This window comes from Aulonocara stuartgranti (assembly GCF_965226115.1).
Source record: "Aulonocara stuartgranti genome assembly, chromosome: 11".
Classification (NCBI taxonomy): Eukaryota; Metazoa; Chordata; class Actinopteri; order Cichliformes; family Cichlidae; genus Aulonocara; species Aulonocara stuartgranti.
This window is the reverse complement of record NC_138947.1, coordinates 10,841,661-10,854,753: the sequence shown is the minus strand read 5'-3', so window position 1 is coordinate 10,854,753 and position 13,093 is coordinate 10,841,661. Positions and strand designations below refer to the sequence as shown.

Below are 13,093 nucleotides of genomic sequence, written 5' to 3'. Positions count from 1 at the left end.
AGCAAAGTGCTTTATTTCCTGCCTCTGCTTTTTTCTCTTCCTGCAATAAAACGCACAAACACAGGGACCGCACAGAGGTGGTGATTGCAGATGACAACCTGGTCATGTTGACCATCACTGCGGTGAACCGAGGAGAGGGAGCCTACGAGACAGAGCTCTACGCATTGCTACCGCCTGAAGCTGACTACATCGGAGTAGAGCGCAGGGTGGAGGTAAATACTCACGCACACTCTTTTACACACATTGCACACAGATTTGTCTGACATCAATTATCCCAGTTTAATGTTAAGGGCCAGAAGGGTGGATGCTGAAAATAGATAAGACCAAAACTGTTGTCTCATCATCATTGAAGCCAAGTTCAAAAACTGGGAAGTGGGCTATTTGAGGCTTCAGTTACAGTCCGGCATCGCATCCTGTTGTGTCTTTGTGGTTTGTGTTTGTTAGACATGATTAAGGCAAGGCTATCAGCCGGGTATGCTCTACTGGCAACAGCTCAAAAGCCCCTATTATGATTTACAAGCTGCATTAGTGACCACGGAAATGGATAGGGTCAACTTCTGTGTGCATATGTGTGTTTACGTCTGCGTGTGTGTGTGTTTGCACGTGTGTGCGCTAATGAGTGTGTAATGGGGCTGTTTGATTGATGACATTGTTACTGTCAGAGCATTCATCACTCTTCCTCTCCTGTCCTCCCCCCTGCCTCTCTCCTTCTCTTTTTCACCCTTCTCACTCCCATCCCCCTTTGATGGTGTTATACTTGCCTCCCTTTGTCTTTTCGCTCACCACTTGACTCTCACTGCTCTCTATTTGTCACTTTCATTCACTGTTCTTGTCCCACTCTTACTGTCTTTCCGTACCTTGGATCTCCTCTAGTCTCTCTCTCAGTTAAACTGTGAGTACAAGTTGATCAATGAGTCCAGGATGGTGGTGTGTGACCTCGGGAACCCGATGGTGGCCGAGACGGAGGTGAGTTCTCGCACGTAAGCGCAAACGCACACACAAACGTTTCAACAACACCCACGCTAAGAAGGCGCAACTGTTAGGCCTCAGGTTTAATTCGCCCTGATTGATGCTTTCCAGTGATTGCTGATGTTCACCTTGACCTCCATTCCACACAGTCTGATTCACAGGGCTAGGCTTTGCATTCAGTCCAAGCGTGCATGTGTAGTAATAATCCATTTAGGTCGTGCGTGGCTGACACGTGCAGGAAGCCAAGGCTTTGTAAAGTAAAGAGCGGTCCCATGTTACATGAAATTCTACCACTCAGATACACAGAGATGTGCTACAAAGCATGACATGTGTGTGAATGTGGGCTTTTGTTGTTTTTTTAAAGGCGTCAAGGCTGGCAGAGAGGTGCATTTGCTCTTTGGAGGTGACACATAGCATTCTGATAAATCAATTATGCGGTCATGTTTCACTGTTGGGGGAGGAGAGCATAACAAGAGCGTGTAAAAGGACAAGGCATGCATACACGTGTGTGTGTGTGTGTGTGTGTGTGTGTGTGTGTGTGTGTGTGTGTGTGTGTGTGTGTGTGTGTGTGTGCATGCGCAGCTCTCCAGCTATCCAGATGTTTCCCATATTGAACTCTGCGCTTGCCCCATTGAACGTTCAGGAATCCATGAGCTGATGCAGAACATACCTCCATGTCCCCCGTACAGATTCTGGTTGTATTGTGCAGCTAAATAGTTCTCATCACTGGTGGTCAACCCTCTGCTGCATGAACAGAGCGATGAGTTAAGGGTACACGCCTGAAGGGAAGCAGTTTTTTTGGCTTTGGTATTTGCATTCATCTGCCTGCCTGCATCTCTGTCATCATTCTTCCTCTACTGGTCAGAATCTTAGTTTCAGTCATTTATCAATCAGTGGAGTCCTACTTTGAAGATGTGTTTTTTGTTAGTGTTTCACAAAATTGCAGTGCTTAAATTACTGATTCCAGCAAAATATAAATGAAAAATACTAAATTAATTGATTGCAAATTTTTGTTATAGGAGAAATGCAGTTATACACATATCATATTTATAGTAGCTGGAGGCTACTGGAGAGCATTAATGGAATGAGTAATGGCTGCACACAGTTTCCAAACCACAAAGTGATCTAACATAAGTATCAGTTCTAGCCACATCACATCAGAAATACAGATTTTATTTATAATGGCAATAAAAAAACTCTCCCCACCCTAGCACCGTTGAATCCAGACTGATTTCAGGTTTAAAACACCCAGATGTATTCAGCTAACCGCTTTTGTTGCTCACATATATAAGGCAAAGGAAGAAATCTGAATCTTACATTTCACTTTAGTGGTTCCCTCTTCTTTTGCACTACTTTTAGTTTCTGTTGCTCTCTTGCTTCATCTTTTTTTGTGACTACTCTGACACTGTGGCTCTTTTTCTTTTCCAAAGTAGAGTTTCTGCAGCTTCTCGGTTTGTTCCACCATTTGGAAAAGAAGTCGCCAGTTCCACATTTGAATAAATACATTTGTTTTTCAAACAAACACACAGAAGTCTTAATCTCTTAATTCAGGTGTTTTCAGTCTCATTGCCACAGTTGTACAAAAACATCTAGCCATGCAGTCGGTTTGCAAACATTTTGAAAGAGTGGCTCGTTCTAAAGAGCACACTGAAATCAAGCATGATGCTGTAATGGGATGTGACTGTTCAAACGCGTCAGTACATGAGATTTCGTCCCTCCTAGATATTCCATGATCATCTGTAAGTGGTTTTATGTGGTGAATGAATCCTCCCTTAGTTGTGCTGCAATAGACGTAGGCTGTCGGGGGATTCCCATGATGCATTGAGTTTTTCCCTTTCCAGTCACCTTCCTCACTCACTATGTGTTAACAGACCTCTCTGCATTGAATCATATCTGTTATTAATCTCTGTCTTTCTTCCACTGCATGTCTTTATCCTGTCTTCTTTCTCTCACCCCAACCGGTAGCAGCAGATGGCCCCGCCCCTCCCTGAGCCTGGTTCTGCCAGAGGTTGCTTCCTGTTAAAAGGGAGTTTTTCCTTCCCACTGTTGCCAAAGTGCTTGCTCATAGGGGGTCATATGATTGTTGGATTTTTCTCTGTATCTATTATTGTACGATCTACTGTGCAATATAAAGCGCCTTGAGGCAACTGTTGTTGTGATTTGGCGCTATATAAATAAAATGAAATTGAATTGAATTGTTATTGCAAAGTGGAACCATTTAGGAACCACAGCAACTCAACCCCAAAGTGGCAGACCACGTAAAGTTACAAACTGAGGTTTCCTAGTGCTGCGGCGCACAGTGTGTAAAAATCACCAACTTTCTGCTGACTCAGTAACAGCTCCAAACCTCTGACGTTAACATCAGCACACAAAATGTGAGCCGGGAGCTTCATGGTATTTAACCAAGCAGCTCTTGTAGCAATGATGAGTAGTAATGTGTACTTTTGTTCAGGTAGTGTAGTTTAGAGTCAGGTGTGCAGGGAAAAAGAGAGGAGTGTGAGTTCAACGTGATCCATGATCTTGATTTGAAATCACTTTTAATCCTCCAGCTGGTTGCTCAAAGTTTGCACTTTCATCCGTCTTTAAACACGGTCGCTGTGGTCAGTTGAAATTTTAATAATAGTAACCACCTTGTGATGCTGACAAGAAGTATTACATTGTCAGCGGAAAACCCTTTAAACCACTTCATTGGCATAAACCACTTCTCACTCTGTCGTTCCAAAGAATCATTGTTCTGTTAAATTATGAGCTAAACACACTGCGCGAAGCGTTGTGGCTGCCAAACACAGGAGCCGAGTATTTTAGCCAAGCTGCAGTTTTTGGAATACACAGTGCGCTGACGTAAGGCAGAGAATATAACAAAGATGCATTGCTTTGAGAAGGTTTAGGCGGATGTTTTGAAGATTTTCTGCACCATGAAAGCACAACCCATTTTCTAACCGACCTAAATTCAAGCTGACCACAGCGACTGAAGGACAGTACTGCAAACATTAACTCCCAGCTTTCAACCACAGAGTTCCAGGTGCCCTAAAGACAAATTTTAAGCTTCACCCTCTCTGAAACGGGAGGTAAAAGTGATGACTTCTCTCCAAATGGTTTGTTCTCACTTGGTGCCTGTCTCTGTAGAGCTTCTCTGCCTTGCTCATCTCTCACATGTGTATCCATAAAGATAACTTGACTTTGTAGTCCCACACTCCACCATCACTCCCCCTCTCCTCCCCCAGGTCTCCCTCTTGAAGTGCACGTCTGCATGCTGTCATTTTCCTCTCTGATCCATGTGCTTGACCTGTTGTTCAGCAGAACTCACATACCCGTGCACACACATGCGCACGCTGCCATGCCGTCGATGATGAACTAATTCCTGTATGTGTTTCGAGTTAGTCCAGAGAATTTAAACTGAGGAGACACAAGAAACCTAACTGTGGCTTTTATGTGTCTGTGTGTCTGTAGTCTGGCTTTTTTCTGATTTAAGAATCTCGCGCGCTATCAACACACACAACTTTGATAATCTGCCTTTGAGAACCCAGAAACTGATCTAGTTAATGTGACTTTTTATGTACAGATGGATTTTATTTCTCTGTCATCTTTCTTTAACAGCCCCTGCCCCAACACCCATTCTTTCTGTCATGTTTTTGATCAGTTCTCCCTGTTTTTTGTGTGTTTTTTTACATGCTCCTGCCCTCACCAGCTGTCTGTTGGCTTGAGGTTTTCAGTCCAAAGGCTAGAAGATGCTGGACCAAAAATCAGCTTTGAACTACAGATCCACAGGTGACACACCCACCAGCAGTCATGCTCAACCCCCCCCCCCCCCCCCCCCCCCAACCATCGTCACTGTTTCTGTCTCTTTCATACATGCACAAAGAGCTGTTTGTGTTTCATCTGATACATGTAAATACGTTTCGTGTCTGTCCCGATCATGTTGCTGTCTGTGGTTTGATGAAACTAACCGCAGACGCAGAAAAATACAGATGGCCCCGAGGAGCTCCAGACATGAGACAAGCTCTACACAAGATGCCCACTGTGTGCTTAATAGCGTTATTTTCAATATCTCACATCGCTAGATGCAGATGTTTGACTTTTGCAATCCCCCTGCTAGGGGAATTCTTGTCAGAGTCATCTGAACCTGAAAATCCGGCTTTATTATGAGTTCATCTTGAGTTTTGGTTCTGTTTGCACTGTATCAAAGCCTCACTGGAAATAATAAAATCAGTTTGTTCTTTTTATAGTTCTTTTATTTTAACCGTATGAATGTCTCCACAGCTCCAACAAAGATAACTCCGACAGCAACCTGGTCAGTTTGAATCTGTCTGTCACCGCCCAAGCTCAGCTTGATTTACGTGGGTGAGTCAACCATTGCTTAAGTCTCTGAGACACGGTCGCCGAATGCTTTGTTGCCTTGAAACAAAGCATTATTCTAATTATCCTAAAGATAATTTGTTAATATGACAATCTTGTTTCAGGCTAAACTTCTTTATTTTTATTGTAGGATATTATTAAAATGCTTGAATTTGTGCTCCCTGTTCATCTGCAGATAGAAACAAAGAGCATAAAAACACATCTCTAGTCATAAATCTAAGCTAATCACGTGCACATGGAAAACCTTGGAGCCGCTGGCATGTTCATGGATTCCCGTATGCCTGCTGATGCACACAAGCGCACACACCACACACACACACACACACACACACACACACACACACCCACACACACACACACACACACACACACTTCAAAGCTTGGAGCCTTACTTGTTGTTGTTTGGGTGTGGTCAGCCGTACACACAAACACAGCGGGACCTGGTATAAGCAAGACGAGGGCATGCTCCTATGTTTGCACTGTAAAAATGTCCCTGCTCAGATGAACATTTAAAATTTAGCAATTCACATTTTAATTCTCTGTTATTAGTGGGGGTGGTGTTTGCTTCAGTCTGATGCGATGTCTACTTTAATCCTGGAATTAAGTAAGATATTTTAATTAAGCTCATCATGGAGAGCTGCTGTTTGCTAAACTGGCTCAGTTATGTCCACTTAGCTGCAAACATTATGCCCACAGTGGGGAATGTAAACATTTTTGCCCACTTAGCTTAGACTACCATGAAATTATCAGAATGTCATCATCAAGAGGCAATTATAGCCCACAGTACTGACAATTCCACACCAGAAAAATCTTCAAACATTTTACTATTTCATATATATATATATATATATATATATATATATATATATGTATATATATATATATATATATATACATATATATATATATATATATATATACATAACTGCACTAACAATGCCACTTCATTAGGTACATCTTTGCCTCCAAAGCTGCTCTAATTCTTTATGGCATGGATTCAACAAAGTGCTGGAAACATCCCTCAGAGGTTTTCGTCCATATTAACTCGATAGGATCACATAGTTGCTGCAGATTTGTTAGCTGCACATCCGTGATGGGAATCTCCCGTTCCACCAAATCCCAGAGGTGCTCTGTTGGATTGAGATTTGGTGACTGTGTCGGCCATTTGAGTACAATGAGCTCATTGTCATCTTCAAGAAACCATCTGACATGATTTGAGCTTTATGACGGTGTGTTATCCTGCTGGAAGCAGCCAACAGAAGATGGGTACATTGTGATCATAAAATACAGGCTGTAGTACTGTGTTTACTCAGTACTACAGGGCCAAAAGTGTGCCAAGAAAATATCCTCCACACTATTACACCAGCACCACTAGTAGCCCAAACCACAACAATTCAGGATGGATCTAAATTTTTAAATTGTTTACAACGAATTCTGACTCCACCATCTGAGTGTTGCAGCAGAAATCGAAACTCATAAGACCAGACAACACTTTTCCAGTCTTCTTTTATCCAATTTTGGTGAGTCTACGCGAATTGTAGACAGGAGTGGGACCTGGTGTGGTCTTGTGGTTCAAGGTTCATGTGCATTCAAAGATGCTCTTGTGCAAAGCTTGGTTGCCACAAGTGGTTATTTGAGTTACTGTTGCCTTCCTATCAGCTTCAAGGAGTCTGGCTGTTTTCTGACCTTTGACATCAGCAAAGCTCACTGGATGTTTTCTCATTTTGGACCTTTCTCTGTAACCTTAGAGATGGTTGTGTGGGAAAATCTGGCACCAACAAACATGCCACATTCAAAGTTGCATAAATCTCCTGATCCTTAGTTTCAGCTTCACCGAATCGACTTGGCTATGTCTGCATGTCTAAATGTGCTGAATTGCAGCACATGTGGGGTTGCCTGTTTAGATATTTGTGCTAACAAGCTGTTGAACAAGTGAACCTAATGAAGTGGCCAGTGAGTATATGTTAAAACTAAGGTAGTTAGTATTGGGGATATTTTAAATGGTCTGTTTTTGTCATATTTAGAAATAAGAAAAATACAAATTTAGAAAGTTCCTGTTGCCTTTAAACACAATATTTCTAATAAAAACTGAAAAGTATTAAATCAGGATTTATATGTGCAAATGCACTTAGAAAAAGTCCAAACCTATCCATGTGTACATGCATTATTATCACCACACTGTTTCTCTTCCCTCTTCTTTCCAGGGTGTCTCATCCCTCTCAGGTGGTGCTGCCATTCCCAAACTGGGAACCGAAAGAGAAGCCCATTAAAGAGGATGATGTTGGACCACAAGTCACACACATCTATGAGGTAAATTCCCTCCCTTACACTGAAACACAGCTGGGCAGTCTAATCAGCTGTGAGGAAATGAACAGGATGAATTTGTAGATGAAGAGATTGAGAAATGGAAAGGTGAGCTATTTTGTGTTTATCGTGCTGTTCAGAAAGTCTCGTCTTGGATGAAAAGAGCGGAAAGTAGGTGTGGAAACTTGTGTATTAGGCCACATCAAAGGGTAGGGGCTCTGCAAGATGAAGGACACAGTAAAACCAGTAGCTCTATAAAGAATTAAACTCTGGCTGATCGAAGGTCTCCAGCTGAAGAGCAATTACTGCTGCAAAGGCAGGAAAAAGCAAGACAGCGGGAACCAGGAGCAACGAGAAAACAAGGCGAGCAGGGAGCATGGATGCAAACATTCTTAACTGGGGTCATAGTGTAATAAATAATAATTATTAAGAGGAAAAACAAGGTCAAACAGGATAGTGGGGGGGGTGGCAGACAGGCCGGCGACACTTAACAATAGGGGCATGTGCATACGTGCATCTGTCTCCTATACATGTGATTTCTTTTTATTTTAAATAGATGGCAGCTTCATTGAACCGGAGCGCTGCGGTGTCTGGTCTGTCCCGCAGCTGATAATGATTTTCATTTGCCGTACTTTTCCCAGTGGGCAGCTGCTTCTAGTTAGAGAGGACAGAGGGTTTTTTTTCTTTTCCTCTTGCAGAATTCCTGCCCTGCAGCAACAGGATCATGTCCTGTTTGGATGACTTGCTTCAGTGTTAATGACCGTGTGCATATGTGAGGACATATATATATATATATATATGTGTGTGTGTGTGTGAGAGAGCAATAGACAAAGAAAGGGGCGAGTACAAAAGAGGGTTTATTGAATTGATGGTTCATTTAAGCTCATAATTCAGTCATCCTAAATTAGATATGGAATGATGAAGCTGGTGATGGTGTAGGTTTTATTTGTCTTGTATTTCAATCCCAAGAGACTCGAGGCTGCATTAGTATTATCTTCATTATTATGAAAACACAGGTGGCCCGTTTCATCATCCCACAGTTATGATAACCTGATTAGAGCTTTGGCCGCTTGAGACCGAGGCCGGAGAATACTGACAAGTCTCGCTGTTTTTTCTGCCGCCTCGCTCTCACCCGCAGCTCCATAACTCCGGTCCCAGCAGCATCGGGGAGGCTGAGCTTCACGTTGGCTGGCCGTCTCGCTTCCGCGATGAGAACCTGCTGTATGCCATGGAGATTAAAACTGACGGACCAGTGAGCTGCCGGACAAACACCAGCCTTAACCCGCATGGTTTAGAGGTAACATGAAATATACAGTGCGCAATACAAGTATGCAGCCAAAAAACAATCTCAAGAATGACATGTGGGTGTTTTGCTTTTAATAAGAATGAGTCTGTTTGCACATTGTGCATTTCTAACTGATCATTTACAGCACCTACTCATACAAACCGGCTTAGGTACATTTTTTTATTCATACCATTAGTTATATCTTTTTCTATCCCTTAATGGCACCATTTATGCCATTCACTCTTATTGCCGTTATTCTTGTGTTCTTTGTGTGTTTTTTTCCCCCAATAGGCTCCATACAAGTAAGATGGATTGTTATGTTTACAAGCAGAAATGAGAGCTGGAATCATTTCCAGTATCTATGATATCACGCGTAGGATAATTGGAAAAGAAAACATGGAGTTATTTGAAAATATGAATGTGTAATCATCTATGAAAACAGCAGCATGTGTCAGATCCTCTGAGGAGACTGATTACAGTAGTTACTTCTTTCACCTGACTGCGAAGTGTTATACCAAGATCGCACAAGCAAAGAGATTCACATAATGTTCTCCAAATTCCTTCTATGTAATTGGCGTCTCAACATCCGTGTTACTTACAGTCGGTAAATCAGTTATCCGTGCATCTGTGGCTTGTTTTCTGAGTGCCATCTCTGGGGCAGAGATGCTAATCACTGAGCTGCAGGAAGATAAAGGCATACCTGTTGTTGCTATCCTTTGCTTTCTTAGCTGATGTAAGAGTCATAGTAGTTTCATGTCCTGCACAACTGGTCCAGTTTTTAAAATGTTTAAATGTAATTATACAGTGAAGACAAACACCTAGAGGAGAAACCATTCTGGCTCTTTATCTGTAATCTCAGAGTTGTGACTTCAAGAGTCTCAGGTTGTTCGCTCGTGTCTGCTTTTCGCTGTTCTCAGCTTCATGGTATGACCAGGAAATTAAATCGTTTTCAACCCTTCAAAAGATCAGCGATGAGATTTCTTAACATTTTGCTTTTTTTATTCCTCTGCTGGAGGTTTTGCGTAATATTATTATGTCTTCTAAAACATCTTAGAAAATCCTAAAAAAGGCCGCAGTGAAACAACGAGTTTTAATAAGGTGTCTGGACTGACAGAATACACTAACACATGTTAGAGTACGATTAAATTGGCACTATAAACTGTAAGCACTGAAACAGACAGGGCAAGTTAATTTACAAGGTACCTTTCATACAAAAAGGCAGACAATTTTAGTTATGTAGCGCCAAGTTGCCTCAAGGCGCTTTATATTGTAAGGCAAAGACCGTACAATAATACAGACAAAACAGAGAAAATCCTAACAATCATATGGCACCCCGTGAGTAAGTGCTTTGGTGAGTGTGGGAAGAAAAAACTCCCTTTTAACAGGAAGAAACCTCCAGCAGAACCAGGCTCAGGAAGGGACAGCCATCTGCCGGGACCAGTTGGAGAATCATATATCAAATTTTCTTTTCTTTCAAATGTAAAATGATCATTTTTACTTGCTTGAACAATAAGCATTGATAACATTTCCCTGTTTGTTTCAGATCTCCACTCTCCAGGACACACCAGAATTACTGGGCTTCCTGAGGAACACCAGCAGTCCTCCTCACCGCCACAAACGATCTATCAGCACCGCTCAGGATTACAGCAATAAAACCTTGGTGAGCCAACTGTAAAGTCTCTAAAGAAAACAAACTAAGCCAAATGTTCATTAGCCATTCACAGGTGTTTGATATATTTCTTCTCCCTCCACCAACCCTCTCCTTATGCAGAACTGCACTAATGTCTCCTGTCTGAAGATAATGTGTGTGGTCGGCCGGTTGGATCGCGGGCAGAGTGCTGTGGTAAAGATCCGATCGCGACTCTGGGCGCACACTTTCCTGCAGGTCAGTTGATTTTTTTGTGTTAACTTTTTGTTTTACTTTAATCGCTCAACTCACTCAGCAGGAAGGTCTGATATGTAACACGCCACCTTTAAAATAATAACTTTTTTATCTTAAAGCGGCGTAATGACCCCTACATTCTCAACTCTACCGTGTCCTTTGCGGTCACATCGATGCCTTATCGCATCCAACCCGCCACGCTGCCTCAGCACAGAAGCGCGGTATGATAAAAAGCAATAAAAATGAGTCTTTATGCCAAGCTTCGAGAAATAAGGAAAAATTTATAGACAGTTTTTTTTCCCTGCAGATGGGGACTCTGGTGTTATGGGGGACTCCTGATGTATCATTCGCTGTTCCACTCTGGGTCATCATCTTGGCCATATTGCTGGGGCTGCTGGTCCTGGCCATCCTGACATTAGCCATGTGGAAGGTACATACATCATCCACTATCCTCAGAACTCCTTGTGGTAGTTTCATTATTAAAAACTCTACTAACTGGCTAATGTGATTCCCTCAGTGTGGTTTCTTTGACCGGGCGCGGCCACCTGCCGATGATGACATCTCTGACCAGGAGAAACTGACGTCTGATCAAACAGGTGATGCATAAGACGTGACAGCTGCTGGTTGTAAGACAGCGGTTTAGGAGGGATGCGCACCTTCTGAATGACTTAAATCAGATCTGGGATCTGTATTAGTCGGGACCGACATTCCTTGGCTCGAGGTCTCTCTGTGAATCAACCGAACTGAAAGGACAAACCGAAAACTGCAGCTCCACACAGACTGGGACCAAAGCAAAGTTGGACCAGCACACTTAACAAGCTCCATCACACACACATGTCTTTTGTTTATAGATTGCGATGAAGCACCAGAACTGAAGACAGACTGGACTTTGTTACCAAAACAATGCTTTAAATGTGTTACTGCACATTTTTGTTTGAGTAACAGAGAAAGAGACTTTAGATCTATGCACAAGTGCTGTTGTGAGTGTGTGTATGTGTAAGTCGGTGTGTGTGCAGGTACTGTACATACGTGTCTAATAGGTGTCACTTGTGTCATTCAGTTATTGATGTCTATCACCACCAGATTTAATTTATCCAAGTTCACACCCACACACACATGAGATGCAGCCACATGCATAAACAGAAAAGGCACAAAGTTGAATTGTATATTTATGAATGTATGTGCAATAATTTGAGAGTTGTGTGATACTTAAGCTTGTTTACACTGGCATTATTTTTATTAGAGCTTAACGTTTCCATTGTTTGTGTGCATACTGTAATTGATTAATTGTGATATTATTGTTGCTGAATGGAGCGTTTCTTTAGACTGATTTAAGCCAACACGTAACAATCAAAAAGAGAGGAACAAAGCGATACCAGTAAGAACAAAATAACTTATTATTTTCTTATAGTGAGTATAGAATTTATCTTCGAGGAACAGGCCGCATATTCACGGCTGAAGCGCTGTCCTGATAATTAAAGTTTTGTCTGTCATGTTGGATGTTTAAAAAAAAAATAGCGGTTGACAAGACTTCAAAAACTTGCTGCAAAGCCACAGTCCGTATCAGAAACGCAACGCAGTCCGAGACAGAGATGGTGTACATTACTGCGTGCACTGTGTATTACTTAACAGTACATTTAATGTTTGTTAATTATCTGTATCCTGCACAGACATGGAGAACAAAGCAGTGAGAACATCAGCATTTCCCTCAATTAAAAACTAAAAGTTAACGTGTACGTTTGAGCTGCTTCCGATTTTTGTATCGCCTGGGAAGTTTTATTAGAATAAAGTGTTGCTTGATTACTGATTGATTGCTGAACTTCACATTGCCGTGTCCGCTTACAAGTTAAAGAAATAGTAAATGTATTTTCTGCAAAGTGCACAGAAAACCAGTAAAGAACTTTTTGTACATGATAGACTGTGTACAATAGCTTTGTGCCTTGTCAGGGGAGCAAGGTTAACGAGTTCATTTTCCAATATGACAGCCTCTGCAGTTCTTTACAAAGTTTTAAAGAAGTTTTGCACCCAAGGATAATAAATAAATTGGGTATTTCAGTCTGTGTTTAAGTCTACTGTCTCCAAATCAGAGGAAGGACTCTTGCTCCCCCAGGTGGTGGAGTGTAGAAGTGTCTGTGCAAAGAAACTATGTTATCTAAGGAAACACAGTGCCATCTCGTGCCGTGCATTTGCCATACACTTTCTGCATAGAGGATAATGATGGCATGTAAAGGGCTTTATAGTTCATCCATCCATTTTTTTAATACTCCGTTTATCCAATTCAACAGGGCGCATATAGA

The 13,093-nt window shown here is 42.0% G+C and overlaps 1 protein-coding gene across 1 annotated transcript in view; it reads left to right on the top strand.

Annotated features, from left to right (window-relative positions):
- itga8 (integrin, alpha 8) overlaps positions 1-12,605 on the top strand; it is a 41,844-nt gene extending 29,239 nt beyond the window's left edge. The window contains exons 20-30 of the mRNA XM_082553081.1: positions 65-212; positions 874-966; positions 4,658-4,737; positions 5,230-5,310; positions 7,530-7,635; positions 8,768-8,926; positions 10,458-10,574; positions 10,686-10,799; positions 10,916-11,017; positions 11,104-11,226; positions 11,314-12,605. Coding sequence (XP_082409207.1) covers positions 65-212; positions 874-966; positions 4,658-4,737; positions 5,230-5,310; positions 7,530-7,635; positions 8,768-8,926; positions 10,458-10,574; positions 10,686-10,799; positions 10,916-11,017; positions 11,104-11,226; positions 11,314-11,403 — 1,213 coding nt within the window. The 3' untranslated portion in view covers positions 11,404-12,605. The remainder of the gene's footprint in view (positions 1-64; positions 213-873; positions 967-4,657; positions 4,738-5,229; positions 5,311-7,529; positions 7,636-8,767; positions 8,927-10,457; positions 10,575-10,685; positions 10,800-10,915; positions 11,018-11,103; positions 11,227-11,313) is intronic.
- Positions 12,606-13,093: the final 488 nt, after the last annotated feature.